Raw genomic sequence first — 24,499 nt, forward strand, 5'->3', positions numbered from 1 at the left:
CGCTATTGTTTTTATTTCCTCCAGGAGATGGAGACGATGAGGCTGAGTGAGCCCAGCCAGCCCTGGAGTTTCTTCTTTGAAGACGGTCCCCAGTATGGGGTTGAATGTGTGATGCTTTCCTGGTGCATAACACAACACCAGGACGCTCTGACTACATGAGGTCCCCGAGGTCATTCGTTGGTTTCCCCAGAATCAGATCTGAAGGCAGGGACGGGAGTACAAGTGGCTTACGTGGGAGGTAATCCCAGAAACCACTAGTCGGGGGAGGGGCCGTGAGATGCGGAAAAGAGGCCAGGCAGGGTGTGTCATCAAGCAAGGAGCCACTGGAGACACCTGGGGCTTAGTTCTGCAAGGAACTCCGGGGCCAGTGTAGACCATGCACCTCCGAGTTACATCCCCATCTAGGGCAAGGGAGCTGCAGTGTCTCTACGCCTTTCCCATCAGTTGGCAGAGTGAGCTGCCCTGGGTAGGGCATTAGCTCCCTGTCTTTACTAGGCCCCACTGGCCAGAGGAAGCTTCTAGGCAAAGCACAGGTGCTGGCCGCTGGGAGCTGAGCTAGCTGCCCTGAAGTGGGAAGATCTGAGAGGGTACGGTGGGACACTGGCCGCATCTCCTCTATCAGGGTCGGGTCGCTGTTCTGCCCCAACTGCTTGTGAGACATCAAGTGAGTTACGTAGCCTCGCCTTACAACAGGCAGGTACCGTTTTATAAGAAGAAGAATATTTTGAAAAGGAGCTATTTATCTGGCAGGATTGTCAGAAGGATGAAATGAGACAATGACAATTAAAAACGAAAAAACCCTAACGGTTATTGAGGGCTTTCGACGTGACAAACTCTATGTGAAGCGCTTTGCCTGCGTCAACTCAGTTAACCCTGGTGGCGTCTCAACGCGGCAGGCACTGCTATGCCCCAATTTCATGAGCGAAGGACCCGAGGCACAGGAAGGCACAGTAGTTTATCCAAAATCACGTGGTCAGCGAGCAGAGGAGCCAAACTCTGAACTTGGGCGACCAGCTCTAAAGGCAGAGCCACCATCCACGATGCTCACCAGGATAGGAAGCACCTGACGAGGTCGGGATGGAGCTGGTGCTTAAGGCATGCGTGTCCCTTTCCGTTAATGAAGCTTTCCCCAAACTGCTCACTCGGTGAGCACGTTTCCTTCCTAAGCATTTCCACGTTCTCCAGCCTATTACAGACTTTCAAACCCCTCCTGGTCACGCATCCTGGATGAATGGAAAGCTCCCTAAGCCTCCATGAGGGCAACGGTGAGGGCAGAAAAGCCTGGAAGTTGTCCCTGATCTTCCACCAGCTCGAGTGACCTAGTCAAGTCGTTGAAGCATTCCCCGTGTTTCCCTGTATCCAACGGGGTTGCTGGATTCACGAAGCGCGGCTTCAACACTTCACACACACCATCATACTTACTCCTCCCCGCAACCCTGGGAGGTGGCCTGTGTTGTCATCTGCCTTTACAGATTAGGAAATGGGAACTATGGGAGGTGAAGTGATTTGCCCAAAGCCCACAGCTTGGAAATGTCCGGGCTGGGATTCCAGCCCAGGTCTGTGTGGCCCCACAGCTGAGATTCTGAAACTCTGGCGTATTGTCTCCTGGGAATAAATACAAGCATCCTGGATGACCGAGCTGGGACCAGCAGGAGCCTCAGCCGGATGACTCGCAGCACGGAAGTGGCCCCACAGACTCTGAGTTGGTTTCCCTCGTGTTTCTTGGTGATAATGCATGAATCCCCCTGGCTCAGGCTAAGGAAGTAGACGCATCGCCACACTGGAGGCATGAAACCCCAAGGGGGCGGGCAGCGATCCTACAGTCAACACCACGCAACAGACGTTGCCAAGCAGGGGTGTAGCTAGAACAGAGCAATTCAGTGACGACACGAATAGTCTCCGTTGTCACCTACTGGATGCTTACCGCCTGCCGGGCACTGAGTTAGGCTCTTTTATGCAGATTATGTCCTGACGGCCCTGGGAGGTGGCCTCCATTACATCCCCCATTTCCTAGATGAGGAAACTGAGTCTCAGAGAAGGAGAGCAACTTGCCCAAGGCCGTGTTCCTGGTGAGCGATGGAGCTGAGAAATGAACCACATCTCTCGGGCTCCCGAGCTGATTCTTAATCAAATCTGTGGTGGGCAAACTACTGACCAATGTCCCTAAGTAAAGACTCCTCCCACTTTTGAATATTTTAATAATAATAATAGTAACGTACATTTATAAAGTATTTCTATTTGCAAATTACATTCACATCTGAAATCTCATCGAATCATCAAAAACAGCCCTGAGAGGTGGACACCGCTGTTATCACCACTGGCAGACGAGCTCCCTGAAGCTCAAGGAGCTTGAGCAATCTGCCGGAGATCCCAGGATTAACAAACACAGGCTTGGGAAGCAGACCAACCCGCGTCCAGAACCCGTGGTTCTGTGGTTTTCAACCCTCGACAAACAGTTACCTAACACTTAGCTGTGTGAGCTGCAGCATGTGACCTCACCTCAGAGCCCCCACTTCCTCTTTGTAAAAGAGTATTCATACGGCTCATTAAAGCTATCCCCCCACCCCCTGCCCCCGCAGCTGAAAACGCTGACACTTGCTTTCCCAGGCTCCCCTGCGGCTGGAGCGCGAGCATGTGACCTGATCCCAGCCAACGGGATTTAGAAAGAAATCTGTCCGTTGGGCTCCTGGGAAAGGCTTGGCTCTCTGGGAAAAGAATTGCTCATACGGGGCCGGCCGTGGCCGAGTGGTAGAGTTCGCACGCTCCACTTCGGCAGCCCAGGGTTTCACCAGTTCGGATCCTGGGCAAGGACATGGTACTGCTCATCAAGCCATGCTGAGGCGGCATCCCACATAGCACAACCAGAGGCGCTCACAACTAGAATACACAACTATGTACTCGGGAGGGGCTTTGGGGAGAAGAAGAAGAAGGAAAAAAAAAAAGCAGATTGGCAACCGTTGTTAGCTCAGGTGCCAATCTTTAAAAAAAAATTGCTCATAGGAGGAAATGCCCCTCTTCACTGGTTGGCCATCATGTGTCTACATTTGAAGGCTGGAACTGGGTAGCCATCTTGTGACATGAGGCATCAAGCATGAGGACCAAGCCACCTGCAGGAATTGAAGGAACAGAAAGATTCCTCCGGAAAGAATGTAGAACCTAGAATCTAGAATCCTGACGGCGTGATGGAGCCATAACCCGAAACCAGCTACCTTGGAACTTCCTGTTATGTGAAATGATGCAACTTCTTCCTGACAGAAGCCACTTTGAGTTTTCTATTCTATTACTTGCAGCCCAAACTGGCAGACTACTGAGGGGATCTCAACGAGACAGTGCTTATAAAGTGTCGCTAATCAGTGCCCGGCACAATAAACAAAAGCCACTCTGGACATTAGGAAATTATCTTAGGGCCTTAACCCTGTGCACAGACTCTCCCAGACGGCAATTTAGTTCCCCCTCTCTCCCACTGAGAAAAGCCTGTAGATTTTCTGAGAAAGCGGAAACCCAGCGGTGGCCCGGTCAGCAGCCCTGTCCCGCGGATGGGGCTGACTCCAGCTTCCACACAAGAGCCAATCCCACAGCCTTTTGCCTAATGGATTCTGATTTTAACTCCACTGATGGCGAAGGCTGGGGCCTGCGCTTTGGCTTGTCTTCATGTTGCCAGAACATCCCATCAATTATTAACAGCGTCAGCTCAGCCTCCCGGTTCTGTTGTCAGAAGGAAAGGGTCTGCCACGACTCAGCCCACCCAGCCACAGGGGAAGGACTCTGCTCTTTATTATTTATAACAATAAGCCCCACCTACTATGTGCTAGGCACCACGCTGAAGTTCGACAAACCCGACTGTGTGATGGCCTCTTACCTACATTTTACAGGTGAGAGGCTGGGGCCTGGGGAGGTGAAGAATGTGCCTAAGGCCAGAAACTGGGGAGGTGGTGGAAGCGGGCCTGGAACCGGGTCTGTCCTGGCTCTTATATACATGAGCGATGGCCATTTCCATATCTCATGGCCAACCAGAAATGATCCTCCGTTTGACTGTCTCATCCTATGGTCTCTGAGAAATTTCCACAGGCCTCGCTGTTGTGATGAGCAAAGCGTCCAGGCTGGGGGATGGAGCGTGGGTGAAGTGCAGACCATTGAAGGAGGGACACAGGGACCTGGGTTGCAGGTGGGCAGTGAGGAAGGAGTGACAGATCCCCAGGCCCTGAGACACAGCAGCTGACTGATGGCTCGCTCCATGCGTTCATTCCACACATAATCAGTCAGCGCTCCTCCAGGCCTGCACCACGGTGGGTGCTGGGAACAGAGCAGAGAACACAACTTATGACGCTTGTATTTTTGTGGGGGAGAGACAGAGACACACAGGGAAGCAAATATAATTTCAGATGGCACTTACAACCTATGTGGGACAGACCGTGCAATGCGATGGAGAGGAGGGGAGAGCAGCTGTTTTAGACAGGGTCGGGGAAAGTCTCTCTGGGGAGGGGACATCTGGGCAGGGGCCTGCTCAAATGAGGAATGAGGAGGAGCGGCCGGCCATGGGACAAACTGAGGACGAGCATTCCAGGCAGCAGAAACAGCAAGTGCAAAGGTCCTGCAGTGGCTTACAGCCTGACCTGTTTCAAGAATAGCAAGGAGGTCGGTGGAGCTGGAGCCAGGTGAACCAGAGGAGAGCAGAAGAGATGAGCTCAGAGAGGTCACGGAGGCCGGGTTCAGTGGGGTCTGGCATGCCGTGTGAAGGGTTTGGATTTTATTCTGAGCGTGATGGGAAACCTCTGGAGGATTTTAAGCAGATGAAAAATGTGATCCAATTTACATTTTGAAAAGCTCACTCTGGCTGCTGTGTGGGGAATGGATTGCAGGGGAAAAAGCAGAAGCAGGGAGACTGTGGCACTTAATCATACAGAAAGAATAGGGTCTTCAAAATCACACTTGGGCTTGAATTTCTGGCTACTTCTGTTTGCCTGCTGTGTGATCTTAGGCAGATCACTTAACCGCTCTGAGTTTCCCTATTAGTGAAAGGTGGGATAATAATACAGAGTTGACATGAGGACTAATTGTGTTGTTACACTTTGTACACAGTAGATACTTGGTCAATGGCAGTCAGAATGTCTCTCCTCAGGGCAAATGAGCCTGCCTGCCTGTCTCCCCATGTCAGCTCTGGCTGCAGAATATCCTAGACCGTCCATCTGCCAGGAATGTGAGCTGGCAGCCTGAGCCTGGGATCACAGAGAGGTCACGAAGCTTGTCCCTGCAAGCGGATTAACCCGAGGGAGAAATGAGGCTGTTTATTTCCAAACACCACTTTTTGCAAGCCTGGGCCCCCCTGCCTTGCTGCCAGTGCCAGCCTGCTTCTTCGGAAGGGCCACCCTCCCCTCCCCTGCCCCTCACTCGTGTTTTAGGGACACAGCGGGGAGGAGGGAGAGTCGTGTCTGGGCCCAACTGGGGTGTGGAGGGGAGGAACTCATGTCAGGCCTGGAAATAGCAAAATAAGTCTGTTGATCCTAAGCCGGTTAAGGGCGAGTGACTCTGTAAGAGGGAGGCTCCGTAGACATGAACCTGGGGCAGGATTACGGCCAGAGGCAGCCCGCAGCCTCAGAAGAGGAAACCAGGCCGAGCGACCTCTAGGTCCTCTTCAGGGTCCACAGGGAAGAGAGAAAACCAACGGGTTTCCCTCCACCCTGGCGCCAGCACCCCCTCCTGCATCCACTCTCAGAGGCCTCTCCTGGGGAAAGGGCCCTTCAGACCCGGCCCTGCAGGTGGGCCTTCAGTGAGGGCCAGCTGAGCCAGGGGCATCCCACAATGAGAGGCCAGGCTGGACACAAGGCAGCCCTAGCTGACGCATCGTGGCGGTACGCAGACCTCCTCCTCCCCCTTTCTTCCACCACAGACACATTTACCTGCCCCCCCCCTCCATTTTTGGCCCCCGTCTCAGAGAGAGAACATGTCTTTCCCAAATCGGTCTTCCTAGATTTTGACATCAACACCTTTCTTTTCCAGGCTCCCCTAGGGCCGCACATCACATCTTTTACATCGCTGAACACACTGTGTTGGCATTTACTCCCGACACCCAGCATGTTGGCCACATCAAGTCAGGCCCCCATGGCTCCGAGGCATCCCTGAATCCCGGCCCCTTACAGAGAAGTGGCTCAACCGACGACCTCCAGTCCTGGCCTGGCCCCCACCCAGGTCTCTCAGTCCCTTCCAGCCTGTGCCTTTACCCGGCAGCACACAGGACTCCCTGGCTCACCCGGTGGGATCGAACTCATTCCTGCCTCCTTCTCCTGCCTTATTTTTCACATTGTCTCATTTTTCTCCCCTATTTTGAAATTTACATCCTCTTCTCACAGCCAAAGCATCTCTACAAGCTGCATCAAACCCTTCTTGGAATAAACTCACCAAATAAAGAAAGAAAGAACAAACCAGGGGTGACTGTTCGCCCACAAGCACCCAGGGCCAGCTGCAGGCGTCACGCACACCCACGCCCACCCCTCCAGAGCCCCTCTGCCTCATTTTTCTTACTTTTCTTTCTTACAACTGCCTATATCTCGATGTCCTCCAAGCATGTCTGTAAGCTGCTCTCTTTCCTTTCTTGGGGCAAAGTGGGGTTATAAATATAGGGATAAGTAACAAAATTGCAGGGCGACCCCTCCAGCCTGGGTCTGGGACTTCACAAGGGGGCATTAGGTAAAACAGACCAAACTCAACTCTGCTCCGTGCCAGCAAGGCTTTACTGTCCCTCTCTGCTCTCTTTCTTAATTGTAGTGTTCATCCTCTTGCTGTGGGTTCTTATGTCTCTGCAAATCCTTTTCTCCAACAGAGTTGGGGTATAAAGTATTGAATAATAAAAGGATGGGGTGACCAATGCCACTTAGGAACAGTCTGAAGGAGCTGGTCCTCACCTCTGAGGTCTTGGCCATAGCCCCTCTCCCTTTGTGGTCTCCACATTTGGGAACTAAACCAGAGTCCCCCAGCTGTGGTCCTCACTGTGGGGACGCAGGCAGAGCCCCAAGCCCAGCAGCCCCCAGATGCTGTACTCACCTTGGCAGCCACAGAGGAATTGGGCTTCTCCAGCAGGTCCCAGAGCTTTTTCCTCTTCTCGGCGCAGCACGTGTTGTCGAACTCCTCGCCCTCCCGCTCCCGCAGGGTCTCAGCCTCTCGCTTGAGCTCCTCGTTCATCTGCTCCTTCTTTTGGTGGTAGCGGGCCTGGCAGCAGGACTCCAGGTAGATCTCGTCGATGCCCCAGTAGTCCAGCTCTTGGCTGAAGCTGAGCGCGCACATCTCCTCCATCATGTGCAGCCGCCCTGTGCGGTAGAAGTTGAGGATGGAGGTGAAGGCGCCCGGATGGCGGTCGAAGAAGTACTCGTTGTCGTCGAGGCTGTAGTCGTCGCACACCTCGAGCAGCGAGTCGTGCGTGTTGCAGTCGCGGAGCTTGCCCAGCCGCGTGCGGGGCAGGCGGTCCAGGGTGCGCCAGAGCACCTCGTGCGCCAGCCCCCCGACGTTGAGGCGGACGCGCCGCGAGCACGCCTTGCTGCGCACGATCTCCATGGGCTCGGGCGGCAGCGAGCTGGTGGAGCGGGAGCCATGCTTCGTCATGCCCGCCGGCATCGCTGGTCCGGCCGCCCCCGCCCCCCCTGCCCCCCCAGGCCGCTGTCACTGGACGGCAAGGCCGGCTGCTGCGGGGGAGGGGGGCAGGGAGCGCTGTGGGCTGCTGGGGGTGCAGGGGGCCTCGCAGGCACGCGTCACGGCCGTCTTCTCACCTCCATCCCGACGGCTGCGAGGCAGAAAGCGGACGCATGTCAGCAAACAGGGCGCGGCCCCTCCCCACCTCTCCGCCGGGGCCCCAGCCCGCCTTGACCTTCCCAGCGCTTAAGCGGCTCAGGGGGCAGAATGGCCGGGTGCTGTCCCTCCAGCAGGTGCTGAAGTCCGCCCTACCCGGTGTTTGGAGGGAGGGGCCGCCCTTCCGGGCGGGGAGATAGCCCCCAAGAGGCTCCCCGGGGGCCCGGGAGGCCCCACCCGGGCTCCTGCGGCCCCGACCCGACCCACCGCCCAGGGAGCTGTCCGCCCCCTCGAGTGCTGAAACTCGCTGCTCTCTGGGTCGAGTCCCTAACCTGGCCCCGCAATGGGAAGAAAGGGGCGCTGCACGAGAAACTTTTTTTTTTTTTTTGAGACTTCTTATCTTTTCCTTCCCCCGCTCTGAGATAATTAGGGTTTGAGAGCTGGGGGGAGGGGGGGCGGCAGCGGGTTTGCTTTTTCTAAATCTTAAAAGATTTGGGGGGAATTCTTGGGGGTTTCAGGAGGCCACTTGTCAGAGGTCACATTAGACGAGGTGGTCACTACAGCCCCGCTGTCCCGGAGCGACCCTTCTCCCCAAGCCACGGGAACATCTTTGAGGTCGCTCTGGCGACGAGCTGTGCCCTGAAGACGCAAAGTCAAGCTCTGCGCGGGGTCCCGCCCCTCCCTCTGCGCCCCCTACCCCAGCGCAGGAGGGGCGTGCAGAGCCCTGGGGATCCACCTGCTCCGTCCTCCCCTCGCTCCTTCCCCGCCCCCTTCTCCTCCCTTCTCCTCCTCCTCGTCCTCCTCCTCCTCGCTCCTCTCCTGCGATGGCTTTTTATAACTCCGGGTTCTGCGCCTTTCCCGGGGCTTGGAAGGGAAGGGGTGGGGGAGGTGGGAGGCGGGGAAACGAGCTGAATTTTCTGGCCTTTTCAAAATGCGCCCTCCTCCCGCCGCGCACTGGTGATTTCGGGGGCTCCTCTGAGCCCCTCGGCAAATGAAGCTCACGCCCTCTCCCCTCGCCCCGGAATGGAGATCGCGCGCCTCTCCAGGCCCCAGCCCTTGCCCGCCCCCCAAGCCTGGATCCGCGGAGCCCGGGTAGACCAACAGGCCGAGCTGCAGCAGGCGAGTCCCCTGCTCGTGTTCCCCTGCGCACCCGCCGCGAGCCGCGCGCCGCAACACTCACCCCCAGGGCGGCCGCCTCCCGGGGCCAGGGACCGCGCATCGCCGCGGCCGCCCGGGCGCCCCCGCCCGCGGGCAGCGGCGGACCCGGGGCCGGGCTGGGCCCGGCCTACGCCGGCCGGGCAGGCGACGCGCCGGGGCTGCAGGCGCCGCGGGGCCGGGGCGCGCTCTCCGAGGCTAGGGGCGCGGGCGGGCGCCGGGGGAGCGGGTGGCAGGACAGCGATCGGGCGGCTCCTCCCGCTCCACCTCCTCCTCCTCCTGCTCCCGCGGCGGCGGCGGCGGCTGCTTGAGCGAGATCAACAAGTCGGGACTGAGCTTCAGCTCCGCGCTCGCTGCGATTCTGTCCCGCACTTCGGAGCGCCCGGAGTCGGGCACCGAGGCGGGACGGCGCCACCTGCGGGTCGGAAGCGCGCGCGCCGCTTAACTCCTGCCTGCCCGGCGCAGCCTGCTCGTGAGGCTGGGGGCGGGCTGGGGGTCTGGGCGAAGGAGATGCGCCCGGCCGTCCGCCCCTTCCCACCTGGGCTCCCTCCCTTGACTGCCTTGCAATCTCGCCTTCCTTGGTCCGGTCAACAACGTGAGTTGAGCGCCTACTGTGCGCAGGGCACTAGGATAAGCCTCTGAGATACAGCTGTAAACCAAACATAAACGTCTGGCCTCGTGGAGCCGGCTAGAGACAGACCCAAACCAAGAAAGTCAAAGAATATGTCGGACGGTGATAAGCGCTGTGGGGATAATGAAGCAGAGAAGAAGGATAGAGGCGGGGTGGGGGCGGGGGCAGGCTGCAATTTTAAACAGCCCTTGCTTTCAGGAGCTTCCATTCTAGATTCTAAAATCTAATTTGAGAATGGAATTCTGGATTCTAGTGGAGGAAGGTGGACAGTGAATACATCAACAAATAAATAGGCAAAGTGGCAGCTGGTGACAACTGCTAAGAGGAAAAACACAAGGTGAGGGGAAGAAAGGGTGAGGTGAGCTGGTTTGTATAGCCTGGTGATTCATTCATTCATTCATTCACGTTACCTTGGACAGCTGGTTATGGAAAGCTTCCTGTGTGCCAGGCCTTGTGCCAGGCTCAGTGAAGGAACTAAAGCTCCTGTCTTCTCCTGGAGCTCCCTGTCCAGTGGGGGAGACAGAATCCGTCACATAATCCCCAGCAATGAATATAGAACCCTTTAAAGGGCTTACCCGGAGAATGAGCAGGCTTCCCTAAGGATGCCATATTGGGCCCCACGGTTACTCATTTATTCTTTCAGACACATGTTTGCTGCGTGATAGGTAAACAGGTGCTGGGGATGCACAGGGAGCCCCCGCTCTGCAGGAGAAACGCTGTGAACAAGCCACAGGGCCCCAAGGCAAGGTCTTCCCCTCTCTAGCTCCCTTCTTCATTTCTAAAATTAAGGGATTCATTTCCTTTGAGTTGCACATGATATTATTATATATATTTAACCTGTTCACTTCTCATCACCTCCATCACCATGACCCTTGTCCAAGGTGCCGTCATCTCATGGGAAGAGGCCAGGGATGCGGCTAAGCATCCTCCAAAGCACAGGACAGAGCCCTCAATAGAGAATTCTCCAGCCCTGAATGTCAATAGTGCCAAGGTTGAGAAACCCTAGATTAATTTACTAGAAAGTGAAGGTATTTCCCGGTCTCAAAATGCTCAATTCTCAACCAATAATATGTGCCAGGCACTACTCAAGACATTGGAGAAACAGTGAGGATAAAACAGGCAGGCCCTGTGCTCATGGCCTTATAGTCTGGTGGGGGATACAGTTAATAAACAAGTAAATAAATAAACCAGATCATTCGGATTATGACAAACGCCATGAAGAAAAGTAAACAAGAGAGAGGGATGGAGCATGCCTGAGAGAGGCAGCAGCCACTTCAGACAGGATGGTCAGGCAGGCAAGGCTTCCTGGGGGAGGTGAGATGTCTAAGCTGGGAACCTGCGGGCAGGGAGAAGACAGACGTGTGAAGTTCGCAGGAAGGAGGTACAGGCAGGGGAAACGGAAAGAGCAAAAGCCCTACGGTGCAAACGAAAAGAGGAAAACCCTAATAAGGGAAGGTAGCAAGGCAGACAGGACCAAGCCATGAGGGGCCTTGCTGGGATTTCATACTCAGGGTTAAGGAACAAGTGTGACTTTTTCCAACCGTGATGGGAAGCCACGGTAGCTTTAAGCAGAGAAGTCCCATGTGCTGGTACATGTTTTGAAGTGATCCCTCCAACGGCTGTGTGCATGACGGAGAGTTGGGGACAAAGGGTGGCAGCAGGAAGACCCATGATGAGGCTTCTGCAGTTGTCCAGACCGGAGGTCATAGGGCTGACACTGGGGTCACAGTGGGGGGGATGGCTGGACGATCTCACGGCCAGTGCCGGATAGTCCACGTCATTCAGAGTCTTCCCTCTGAGGCTCTGATTCCTGCAAAGTCTAGCTCCAGGCTCAACTAAAGAACATCCGGCTACTCCTGGATCTTGGACAGTGGGAACAGCTCTGTCGCTTTTCAGCACACAGCTCTCTTGCTACTACTTGTCCATTCATTCACTCAACACGGATTCAGTGCAAACGTATTCGGGAAGGCAGTGTCGCCCAGTGGCTCAGAGAGCACGTTCTAGAGTCAGAATGACTGGTGCCAATACTCACTTGCAGAGTGACCTTGGGCAAGTGGGTCTAACCTTCCTGGGTTTCAATTTCTCTCTGTAAAATGGGGATGGGAACAGAGAGTATCTGCTTTATAGGGTTATCATGAGGAATTTATAGAAAGCACTTACTCATTGGTAGCTCCCATTATCTGATAAATTGTGGGTTACCCACGGGGAGGAGCTTGAGGTCTTGCTCATCTCAGGTAACAGAATACTTAACTAACGTGCTTACAGAATAAGGATATTTAGTCACCTCAGATAAAAAATCAGGAGGAGGGTCATATGAGAGTTGATTTAGCAGCTCAGCGATGTTATTAAGGACCCAGATTTCTTCCATCCTTTTGCTCGGCCTTCTTCATTGCATTGGCTCTTTGTCCCAGGCTTGTTGCCTCATAGTCACAAAATAGCTGCCTCCACTCTAGACATCAGTTTCCAAAAAACCATATTCAAAGGCAGAAAAAGGAGATGGCCAAGGTGGCCAAAAATAATCCTCCTCTCATGCTTCGCTCTTTTTTTCATAATCTCCCCACCCACTGCCAAATTCCCTACCACGGGTCACACGGCCACTCTTAGACCAATCACTGGCGAAGGGAACAGGGTTCACCCCATATGGCTGGTTCGTTACTGACCTTACAAAATTGAAGTTTAACAAGGAAGAAGTGGAGACTGAGGTGGGTAGGCAGCTAACAGTGTCTGCCACACTGTTCCCATGGTACCCAGCACAATGCCAGACACAGAGTGACTGCTCAATAAAGATTTGTTGAATGAATAAATAAATCCTCTTCTATGAAGGCATATAAGAAACTTATGAGTTAGACACATCTCTGACGTCAGGGCCATTCAGTCCTGTTATGAGGGTGGGGCAGGTGTGCACGAATACCCCCTGAGGTCATTCACAGTCTCGAGTCAGATAAACTGATATTTGTGTATATCTTTTCAAAAGAAATGCCTAGGATGTAGGCGGTGTTCCAGCCCTCTGGGCAATCCCTTATGCCAAATGGCAAAGGTCGTGAGCCGATAATCTGTGGACTTGTGTTGTTTGGCTATTACAGTATTTTTTTTTAATTTGAGTTAATATTTAAACATCAAAAGAGTTTACATAAAAATCTAGTTTTCTGGCTTCTCTTGGAAAGTTACAGGAGATGCTTAACACTGGGCCCATATTCCTGTGTAACACGGCAGTTACGGCTGGCACAGAGTAGTGGCTGCCCTCGAGTCCCGGCTGCCCTCTTTAGGCAAGATGTGCTCTCTACTTTATTCTAGTCTCCACTTCTCCCTAATGTCCCTCACTCAAGCCACTGTTCTCGTTTATGTCACTTGTCTGATCTTGGCATAAATTTAAGTCTGTGCTCCTTGCATACAAAGGCCAAGAAAGTCCAAAGAGGTTGTCTTGCTTCTCTCAATTTCCCCAGACTCTGCACAGTGCCTGTTTTAGAATTTTTATTTTCTGAATGAAAAGACTATACATTATTTGAAAGCATCTGGCCTTCATTTCTCAGAATTTTCTGCCATCATAAGAGAGACTACCTAGAAATAAAGCCAATACAGGGGAAAGTAGAGCCCAGAGATTGAGATACTAAGTCCTGACAAAGTCATCAGAGCTCCTGGATCCAGCCATGCCTGAAGGCAGTACCCCTGGATTTTCCAGTTATGTGAGCTAGTAAATACCCTTGTTTATCCAGCCAGACTGAACTGTGATTTTATCATTTATGTCCCCAAAAATCCCAAATGATACAATTCTCTCTCCACTAATAAGAAGTTTACCCTTTCCTTATAATGCACTTAAAAGAAACAGGGCAAAAAGAAAATGTACTTATAGGAAACAGGACAAAAAGAGTAATAAAATTCAGAATGTCCTATAGAGAAGGGGCCCTGCAATAAGAACTCAAGTATAACCACCTCATTTTACAGACGGGAAAATGAGAAAGCTCATCGAGGGGAACAGCATCCCAATGGTTAACCAGTGAGTGGGCCAGGTCACCTGACTCCCAGGCCAGTGCTCTCTCTAAATGTCTTCTGCTCAGTGCCCCTCGGCAAACTTCCCGGTGAGAGGTGTTGAGATTTTTCCCTGAGGCTGAGTGAGGTCAAGTTGGACCAATTCATCCATGTAAGCACAGCTGAGTCCCCTCTACACTGTGCTGGCAAGAGACGGGTCCATTGGAAGTCAGATTTTTTTCTTGGAATCCATAATACCAGCCATCATTTATTTATAATCCCACTGAGTGTCCTGCTCGGGTTTCTCGGCACTTCTGGGCACTGAGCGAGACCAATTACTCCCCTCCCCCTCTCTCCCACGGACCCCTGGGGAGGAATAATTGCTTTACGAGGGTGGTTACAGGGGTCCCGGAAGGCTCAAGGGAAATCATCAGATCTCTGAGTGGATGTCATTCAGGACAACTGCTCTTTGCCCTGGTCTCGCCCGGACAAACCTCCAGCTCCCTCCGAACCCAGGGATTTTTCCATCAGCTTGGATTCCATTCTTCTCACCCATTCCTTTTTTGTCACACCCAATAATAATAATCACGATCATGAGTAAAACAGGGTTAATGATAGAATCTACCTCCCAGAGTCGCTGGGGGAAATAATGAGATCATGCATACGAGGACTGAGCACCCTACCTTGCACTCGGAAGTACTCATTAATACAACAGTAGTGGCCATACTAACAGCCGCGATAACAGCAGCTAACGTCGACTGAGCAGTTACCGTATACCAGACGCAGTACTAAATGCTTTGCATGTGTCTGGCCTCATTCAAAATTCTTTCAGGTCTCTCATCCTTAGGTTGACTACTCTAATATAAACAAGACCTATGAACTGTTGGATGATCCTTGAGTGACCAGATGTCTGATTCTACTGCCTGTCCTATGCTAGCCTGATGGGCTTCATTAAGCCCTGGGTTTCTGGGCTCAGGTTCCTGGTTTTCTGACCAACCGAAACATTTATCCGTTCCTCTATCCATCTTTTGCCCATCACCTACCCATCAACCCAACCGTCCACTCATCCACCCATATACTGAGCCACCAAACCATCCAACTAAACACTCACGGGTTTACCCACTCCCCTGTCCATCCATGCACTCACCCACTCACTCATTCATCTTTCTTTCTATTCATTCACACTTTCTACCCACTATCCATCTTTCCACCCACTCATTTATCCACCTACCCATTTATCCATCCATCCACCCGTGCATACACCATCTGTCTTTCCACTCACCCATCTATCTACCCACTCACCCACTCATCTATCCACCCATATCCCCAGTCACTTACCCAACTAATCACTCTTCCACCTATCCATCCATCCCCCCCGCCAGTCACTCATCCAGCTCAAATATTCATGCATTTATCCACCACTCACCTACCCACTCACCTATCCATCCACCCATCCACCCACCCACTCACCCCCTCATCAAGCTACTCACTATTTGGCCACCCCTACCCATCTGTGACTAACATTTTGGAGTGTTTACTACATGTAATGCTCTGTGCTAAGCCCTGGCATGGTGTCTTGGGCTCCCTCCCTGGGAGGAAATGCGGGTGTCACCAGAGGGTCCCCACAGAGGGAGACACTTAAGCCTGCGTGTGGTCCAGTCAGCCCTTTTGTGGCCTGAACTTTGCCAAAGCCATTGACTCCCAGGATCGGTCAAGCAACGATGAAATGCAGAGCGAGGGTGGACGCAGGCACAGGCTTCCAGCAGAGCAATTAGAGGCAAACTAAGGTCTTCCCCACCCACCCCCCCACCCCCCCCCCGCCCCGAGGAGCCTGGGACTCCAAGATGTAACAGAAAAGCGCGAGTCAGCAAAAGGAGGGAATCAAAGCCACAGAGATCAAGAGCTAATTAACCAATTCCCCTAACATTTCATTGTAATCCAGCTCTCCTGCCTTTTGGGGACTGATGTCTCTCCCACCTCCCCTCCATCGGCCGTGTCCACCCCTTCCTGATCTCGTCTGCCTCCTCTCTGGCCTCCCTCCCTCAGTTTTATCCTTCCTCTAATCTCACCTCCCCAGCTGCCAGGGTAGCCTGTTCAAGGCACAAGTCTGACCATGTCACTCCCCCGCTTATAATCCTTCACTACTCTCACTGTTCAGGTAAAGGACAGACTCTCCCGAGATGAGGAAAAGGCCATTTGGTCACTTCACACATCCTTCCTGAGCACCCACTAGGTGCCAAGCTGGGGTTGCATGCTGGGGATGCAGGAGTGGTGATGCCAACGCACCCTCCTGGAGCTCACACTCAAATGGGAGAAGTAAGCAGAGACATTTAGGAATAATCTAATATCAATAATCGTGAAGGAAATAAGCAAAAGCATGAGCAAGACTAATGGGGAGGAGGGGCAGCAACTTCAGATCAAGAACTCCCTGAGACAGAGATCACACAGGTGAGTGTTAAACCAGAGTAATCGGCAAGCCATAAAAGGGTGTGGGGAAGAACTTTCCAAGCTAAAGGGAGAGCAGGTGCAAAGGCCCTGGGGCCGGAGTGAGGGTTGAAGGAGATGGAAGATGGCAGGTGTGGCCAGGGCAGAGCATGTGAGGGCAAAAGCAGGCCAAGAAGAGGAGAGAAAACAGGGGAAGAGAGAAAATCCTGTAGGCGAGGGCTGTGGGGAGGAGAGAAAACAGGGGAAGAGAAAATCCTGTAGGCGACGGCTGTGGGGAGGTGTTTGGATTTTATGTCGAAGGCATTGAAGGGTTTCAAGCAAGGGAGCAGCTGACTTGAGTTTTATCTTCAGGACGTAAAAGGCTGTTTTAGAGGCTCCTGAGGTCTCAGTTTCTGCTGTGGCCTCTGAGCCTCCAAACAGGACAACACCTGCCAAGCGCCCTCCTTCGAGGGAGAGTGCCGGCCCCTCTGGCACAGGGCTTGCTGGGAGCTGGTCCTCGATGCGCTTTGAAGTCCCTGCCCACCACCCGCCTCTGGGGAGACAGACAACTGATGGCATTTCTGGGTTTCAAAGAGAGTTGCCAGAATTCTGAGTGTTCCCTCTTTTCCAGAAAGAGGGGTGCATCTCCTCCCCCACGAGCTTGCAGATTGCTGGGCATGGAAACATGGGTCTGACCTTTCCCCTGTCTGCTTTTCTGCCTCATCACCCACCAGAAAATCCCTACATTTCAGGGAAAGACTTTCCAACCTCTGGCCCAATGGTAGCTGGTTCCCAAAGATGGCCCCCAGTGAACCCCCTCCCTGGTCTTCACGTCCTGGCACAGTCCCCTTCCGCCCTGACTCTGAGCTGCACCTTGCGACTCACATTTATCAGCAGAAGGTGGCAGGAGTGATGCCAATTCCAGGCCCAAGCCTCTAGAGGGTGGGCAGTGTCCGCTTCTGCACTTTTGGGAGCCCTGAGCCACATGCAGACAGCCCTGCCACCCTGCAGGAGATAAGATGTGGAGGTGCCACGTGGAGGCTCTAAAGCCCTGAAGTTACATGGAGAGAGAGCGGCTCAGCTGTCCCCATGTCCCAGCCAAGCACAGCCTGTCAGTCATCCCTGCCAAGGCACCATCTTCAATGTTGCAGCCCTACCTGACATCTGACTGCACCACACGAGAGCCCCAAGGAAGACGAGCAGAAGAACCATCCAGCTGAGCCCCTGCCCACCCACAAAGCTGTGAGAAATAATACAATTGCATTTCAAACCACCACATTTGGGGGTTGTTTGTTACACAGCAACAGGTAGCTGACACAGGGCCTTTGTTCATGCTGCTTGCGCTGCTTGGACCGCTTCTCCAACTCCAGCCATCATTTTTCCTGCATGATGGACTCCTTCCCGCCATTCAATGCCCAGGTCCAGTGTCCCTTTCTCTGCCTCCTCATGGTCTGGGCTAGTTTCTCCTTCCTCCAGGAAACTCTATGATGAAGCTCACTCGGTATGCATTCTTCCATCTCTTCCATTGGTTGTGAATGAAAGTATTAACTCATTTAATGCTCACAAAAACCCTATGAGGGAGATGTTATTATTATCCATTAACCCTACTTTACAAATGAAGAAGCTGGGCCACAGAGGGATGCCCCAGATCACCCTGGTATCAAGTAGCTCAGCAGAGATTGAGACTGAGGCAGAGCCTTAGCCACTGTGGTATATGGCTTCTAAGTAGAGTCCAAACAGTAATGACATTTATTATCTCATTTAACACAAAATCTCAAAGTAGGCGATGCCAGGGTGTGTCACAGAAGCAGCTCAGAGGTCTCAGTGTTCTTGGTGGGTTTCTCTGAGATTCTCTTGTCCTCATGATCACAATATGGCTGCCATGGCCATGTTCTCACATGACAGCTCCAAGAGACGGAGGAAGGAGGAACTTCTCTCATATTTCTGAAGCTCCCCACAGATTTCCCTGACCATCTCATTGTCCTGTACTGGGTCATATGACAACCACTAGCCCAACTGCTGGCTAGAGAGGACTGACACCTACATTGGGCTAGCCCTCAGGTCTTGATTTGGAGATTGGGCCCATTTTCTCTGAGCATACGGCTCCCTGATATCTGAAGGAAACCAGGGTTCTTCCAGCAAGGAGGCTGGGGTTTGGCTCTTGGCCAGCAACCAGCATTTCTCCCACAGTGGTCAGCCCTCAGAACACCTGAAATAGTGTCACCCAGAGACCCTGATCCTTGCAAGGATCCAGATGCCCCAAGGGCCACTTTCATAGGTTTGCATAATGGGGGTCCGTCTGCCTGGTCTCTCCCAGGCCACTCAGGCCTCTCTGAGGTCCAAGGGGAGGTCCCAGGGCGAGAGGGTATCACGCTGCCGACTCTCCCCATCCATCCCCCTCTTTCCCGCAGACACGTGCCTTGGCTCATGTCTTAAATGGCCACGATTCCCCAACACCAGTGCACTAAAGGAGCTTGAGTTTTCACTGGTCCACTGTGGAACGAGAAAAATAAGGATGATGGGACAAGATTTTTCTAAAGCTAAATTGATTCTATTTAAAGGAAGGCTATTGCTGACTGTCCTGCTTAAACTCTCTAATGGCATCGAGGGGCACCTTTAGAATAAAGACCAGACTCCTGGCCGTGGCTGCCAGGTGTGCTCCAGGAGCGTCTCCTGCCAGCTTTCACCTGCCCAGCCTCCCTGGCATGTTCCTGTGTCTCCAACACACTGAGCCCTTTGCCCCTTTAGGGCCTCTGCATTTGCTGCTGCATCTTTCTGGAACATTCTTCCCTTGGATCCTCGCATGGTTTGCTCCTCTGGCTTCCTTCTGGTCTCTGTTCGAAGGTCACCTTGGAGAGCACTGCCTGGCTCACCCTACTTAAAATAGCACTTCCCTGTCCCCTTTCCCTCCTTTATTCTTCTCTATAGCACTTATCATCTGCCAGACTTTTTATTTTACCCATTTACCTAGTCTATTGCTGTCTCCCCCATGAGAATGTGGCTCCATGACGACAGGCATTTTTTTTTTTGGTCTGTTTTACTCACTGCTGGGTCCTCATTGCCTAGAACGATACCTGGGACATGCCAGGTGCTCAAAATATTTACTTTTAAAAATATACACATCAATTTTATTGAGATATAAATAACACACCATAAAATTCACTCATTTAAAGTGTACAAGTCAATGGTTTTTAGTAAATTCAGTGTGGTGCAACCATCACCACCATCATTTTTAGAACATTTCATCACCCCCAAAAGAAACCCCATCCCCATTGCTCCCCAGCCCCAGCCCAACCCCTGGCAACCACCAACCTACCTTCCATCTCTGTCGATTGGTCATCCTGGACATTTCACATAAATGGAGTCATGCAACTTGTGGCTTTGGTGACTGACTTCTTTCACTTAGCATAACGTTTTCAAGCTTCATCCATCTTGTAGCATCAGTACTCCATCCCTTTCATTGACAAATAGCATTCCATCGTATGAACATGCTGTACCACGTTTTGTTTATCCATTCGTCAGTTGATGGGCATTTGCATGGTTCCCACTTTTGTGCTATTCAATATCAATTTTTGAGTGAATGGTTGTATTAATTCTGATATGGAACCGACCTTTCTGCTTTAGGGGTATTAAAGCTCCTTTCATAGATTGATGGTGGAAGTAAACAACACATGTATTTCTTAATGTCCTTACCTGGAGTCTTTCTTTCGACTTCAAAGGTACAGAGGTATCAATGGCTGAAATGCTGAAGCTGCAGACCCCTGATATAAAGTCAGTGGCTCAAGGAGACCAAGCGTTGCCTCTCTGGCCCTGTATGTGGCTCAGATGATGACTGGTAAACAGGAGAGGATAACGCAACACTTCTCTAGCTGGGGTATGGTCCCCTCTGGGGGCACATATTTGTCTCCTGGAGAGAAAGACTACATTTCCCAGCTTCCTAGGCAGCAAGGAGCGTTATATAACTAAGTTCTGACAAATGGGATGGAAGCAGGAGATTTTTCTCTTCTTGGCTCCTCCTTGCTTTCTAATAGCTGGAATGTGAACCAAATGGCTGGAGCAAAAGCAGCCATACTGGACCCTGAGGTGGAAACCACCAGTTACAGATGCTGGAGGGACAGAAGGAAGGGGCTTGGTGATTGTGGAGATGCCATACCACCTCTGGTCTCCTGTACCTGCATGAGAAAGACAGGGCTGGTGTGTGTGTGTGATGCAACGTTTTAATGTGCAAAATGTTGCAGTGTTCCTCTGAGATGTCTGTCACTCACAGGCAAACCCAATCCCACCGAACGCACTTCCATGACCCCCTTGCAGATGAGGAAGCAGCTGTGGGGGACGTTTGCCTCTGCACGTTATTTTTACTCAAAGATTTCTTTTTTAACTTGTTATATTCTTTTCTTTTCTTTTTTTTAAAGACTGGCACCTGAGCTAACAACTATTGCCAATCTTCTTTTTTTTTTTTCTTCTTCTTCTCCCCAAAGCCCCCCAGTACACAGTTGCATATTCTACTTGTGGACCCTTCTGGCTGTGCTATGTGGGACACGGTCTCAGCATGGCCTGACAAGCGGTGCTAGGTCCATGCCCAATATCTGAACTGCCGAAACCCTGGGCCGCTGAATCGGAGCACGCGAGCTCCACCACTTGGCCACAGGGCTGGCCCCCTTACTCAAAGATTTGAGAGAAAAAATAATTTTCCCTTTTTAAATTTTTCCCAAAGCTAATTTAACTTATTTCACCCCTTCTTTTCTATATTAAAACAAATGCATACATTGTGGGGAAGGATAGAGAATGTCCAGTGAATTCTGAAGAGACCTTTCTGCTTGTCTTCCTTCGGGCTGTGAGCCTCCACCCCAAGGTCCTCTAGGGGGCCCGGTCTCTCTTCTGCCATCAGGAGGGTCGATGGACAGAGTCCCCGGAGGGAGAGAGGCATGCACTTGAATCCTGCATCCGCTACTCCTTAACCACATGACCCTGGGCAAGCCACTTCCCCTCTCTGACCCTCAGTTCCTTCCTCTGTCAAAACGGACACAATAATAGATGCCTTGGTGGGTGGCTGGAGGTGGGACTTGATTCTGTCGATGAAAGGCCCGCCCCAGAGCTGGACACACAGCAGGTGCTCTGGGCTCCCTGCACGGGCTCTAACCTTGTCGCTCTAGACACAGCCGAGTCTCGGTCTGAATCACTCAGAGCCAGCTCCACAAACAGGGATACTTTAATGCACTTCGGCACGTTTCCACTCAACAATATCATATGAAAATAGAACTCTTTATTAAAACAGCGAGGCATGACAACCACGGCTCCTCACGAAACACTCTGTTCATAAAAAAAATCGCTAAAATCAGTGACTTTGGGTAAGACACTTCAGCTCTCAGAGCCTGTTTCTCCATCTGGAGAATGAGCAGGTGGGACATCACCAACCCACGGTGGGTGGGGCCCACTGGTGGCAGGAGGCGACCCCAGGTGGCACGGGGACCAGGTGTAACGCACGGTTGACCCTGCAGTGAGCAGCTCACTCCTTCTCGTCCCTTCAGCCCCGTGGTCGTCAAGGAGGAAGTCTCAGGGTGGGGCTGGCGTGGCTTTAGCGCTCTCGAACACTGGCTCGTCTCATTTTGTAACAGAGCAGAGACAGACCTCAGGCCTTGGCGACACCCGCGTGGAGGCGCCCTGCCCAGCGGATTTATTTTTCAGTCACTTTCTATTTTGGGCAGTGAGGGACACATGTTGTCCATTACCACAACGATCGAAAAAAGCTCCCTTTTTAAACAAACTTAAGTTTAAAAACAAGAGTCAGTTTAAAGGAAAACGTCTGGGAAACAACAATACAAAAAACAGTAAAAAAATAATAATAATGAAGATGGCAAGGAAACGCTTCTTTAGGGCACCCCAGGAGCATTTCTCACATATGTCCCGCAATTTTGTGATTCTAAAGCAAGGTCCGAAGAAATACAATGACATCCAGGTCCTTTCATAACTAACCTACCAAACAGCTAAGCCACTCATCTCTCTTTCTTTTCCCTATTGCTTATATTTTTTAAAAGAAGAAGAAAGAAGAAAAATAATAAAGATTAAAATAAGGAGGGTTTGCATCATTGTCTCCCAAGCTGTCCTTCAATATCTCCCGCACCAGCTGGAGCCGCCCGGTGGGAGAATCGTCTCTTCCCACGATTGTGGCTCCAGGGAGGTGCCACCTTTAAAGGAAATTGGCCCATTTTTGAACACAGGTGAGAATCTAGTCTCGGTGGCAAAGTGGCCCTGATCTGGAAGAAGGGAATCATAAGGGTTTTTCCCTAGCACGCCAGGGCAGCAGCCACGCACAAGAGATTTCCTGCAGCTATGTCTGCTGCCTTCTTCCTCCCCTTCCCAGCCAGGCCGAGGCAGCTGAGGGTTGCCATGGCAACCGGCTCCGTCCTCCCACAGGAGGCTGCCAGCCCTGATTTCCTGCAGAGTTAAGCAGCAGGCGGCAGCGGGGGTCACCCAGGCGTGAAGATGGGTTTCCCTGGGGATATCCTGCCTCCTGCCAATCCCAGTGTCTGTCCGGGAATCCTGGGGGTGCCTGGAGGCTGAGGGCCAGGGAAGCCCCCAGGCCCTGGCACTGCTCCCAGAAGAGACTAGCCCCTGAGACATTCAGAGATCTCAGGCTCTCTTTTCTCCCTCCCGCTAAAGCTACAGGGACTTAACTATGTGTGTGTCTGTGGTGTCTCATGAGATACAACCACCCATGGCTGCCTCTGGCTCTGTCAGCTCTCCAACGCCACACACAACTGCCCCTCCGCCATCCCCTTGAGCCCAAGGAATGCAGAGCTGCCCATCCAGCATTTGCTACTGGGACAATAAGTCTTTGTGGAATTCTGCCAGCTTACAAGCTGTGTGACTCTGGACAGGTCACTTCACCTCTCTGAGCCCGTTTCCTTATCCATAAAGAGGACATAACCATCCTGTCTTCACAGACATGCTGTGAGAAGCAGAAAAACTATGTCTACTGTGCCTGTCACACGCATTTAGCAGGTCCTCAATAAACAGGACCTAATATTAATGATAATACTACCATCATAATAAATGTTTCTGGGCAATTTTTCACTTTGAGCTGTTTTGTTGTGTTTCTGTCTTTGTTTTTGTTTTCTAAAGCTGATGAAAAAACTAGTTTTCATCATTGATTTGTCTGTTCAAAGGGTGGCACACCCAGGAGATGATGGACCCTCGGTCTGAAGACCGATTAGCAGGTTCCCACCACTTCCGACAATATCACCTCTCAGAGTCAGAACCGAGTTTTCAAGCTCGAACGCCTTCAGGGGACAGGAGGTAGTGTGAATGGAGAAGCAGACCAAGCAGGAACCCTGGGGAGCCAGAAGGCACAGGCCCTGGATGAGAGAGGCGGCTTCTTCTCCGCTCTGGCCAATGGCTGCCCTTGGAAATAGGGGCCCCGAGTGGCCAGATCTCCTACGTTTTCAAGAGAAACTGGACATTTTGAATCAACTCTCCCAAAGATGATAGGGTAACAACTAATGTGTTTTTTTTAAGTGTAGGCCAAACAAATGACATCTGCGGACTGGGTTGTGCCTCCAGCAGTAGCTTCTGAGCGAGAATGGAGGAGACCAACACTTATTTTTGGCTTGACCCGTCTAAGGAGGCCCGGCTGCTCCCCTTCCATCAGGGCTGTGTCCTTCTCATTCCCGCCCTGAGTCTCGGTGCCGGGAGAGCACTCACCTGGAGCCCGCGGCTCTGGAGCAGAGAACTCTCCTCCTCAGAGCCCAGTGTCTTTAGGGTGCTCACCATCTGCGCCCTGGAGGCACCAGCCTCAGGCGAACCTTCCTGCATTTTCTCACATATCAGCGTGAACGCAGGGACGAAGCGGCCAGTGCACAGGGCACCCAGGAAAGCAGGTACCTAAGGGACTCCTTTGGCTTTAGGTAGCTTAATAGTAATTTGGGGACAGAGCTTATTTCAAGGGACACTGCTGGATCGTGGTTGGCCTTTTTATGGCCAGCATCTGCTTCGCTTGGTTACAGCCTGGACCACACCATGGTCACGGACTTGTACAGTGGCCCCTCCGGGAGGTGGGGGCCCAGCAGTGAGGTCTCCTACTTCTGCTCTGTCTGCCGCGGCTTTTGTGGATATCATGAGAGGAGCAAGGGGAGCTGGGGGCAGAAAGAGTCTCATTTTGGCACCAAGCCTCTGCAGCAGAGGCTCCATAGAGATCTGGGGTCTTGCTTAGTTCGCCTTCTCTCTGCTTCCTTTCCCTCCCCTCCCCCGGACACAGCCTTCTGGGGAAAAAGCAGGAGAGTAGTAATGCAGGCCGTGTTCCTTCACAGCTCTGCAACCAGGCCGAATGCGGACACGGGAAGCCGGCGATGCGATGCGGGGCGGGCTGGGCGAGGCGAGTGAGCAGGGCCGCGGGCCTCACGGGCGGAGGCGGTAGCGGATGGGCACGTCGCGCTCAGGCTGCATCAGACCGAAGCCGTACCTGCTGAGGTCGAACTCGGGGATCTCGGCGTCGGGGCTCGTCAGCTCCAGGTCACAGCGCGTCAGCACAAGGAACACGAATCTGCAGAG

The 24,499-nt window shown here is 52.5% G+C and overlaps 2 protein-coding genes across 4 annotated transcripts in view; both read right to left on the bottom strand.

The window, feature by feature from the left end:
- Positions 1 to 9,099, bottom strand: part of KCNB1 (potassium voltage-gated channel subfamily B member 1) — a 104,037-nt gene extending 94,938 nt beyond the window's left edge. The window contains exons 1-2 of the mRNA XM_023626723.2: positions 8,957 to 9,099; positions 7,039 to 7,771 (exon numbers count right to left, since the gene is read on the bottom strand). Of these exons, the coding sequence (XP_023482491.1) occupies positions 7,039 to 7,605 (567 nt within the window). The 5' untranslated portion in view covers positions 7,606 to 7,771; positions 8,957 to 9,099. The remainder of the gene's footprint in view (positions 1 to 7,038; positions 7,772 to 8,956) is intronic.
- A 12,096-nt stretch (positions 9,100 to 21,195) lies between these two features.
- Positions 21,196 to 24,499, bottom strand: part of PTGIS (prostaglandin I2 synthase) — a 43,512-nt gene continuing 40,208 nt past the window's right edge. For all 3 annotated transcript variants that reach the window (XM_001501166.6, XM_070246922.1, XM_070246923.1), the window contains one exon: positions 21,196 to 24,491. In XM_001501166.6, coding sequence (XP_001501216.4) covers positions 24,347 to 24,491 — 145 coding nt within the window. In that variant the 3' untranslated portion in view covers positions 21,196 to 24,346. The remainder of the gene's footprint in view (positions 24,492 to 24,499) is intronic.

The sequence above is a fragment of the Equus caballus genome, chromosome 22, assembly GCF_041296265.1.
Source record: "Equus caballus isolate H_3958 breed thoroughbred chromosome 22, TB-T2T, whole genome shotgun sequence".
Lineage (NCBI taxonomy): Eukaryota > Metazoa > Chordata > Mammalia > Perissodactyla > Equidae > Equus > Equus caballus.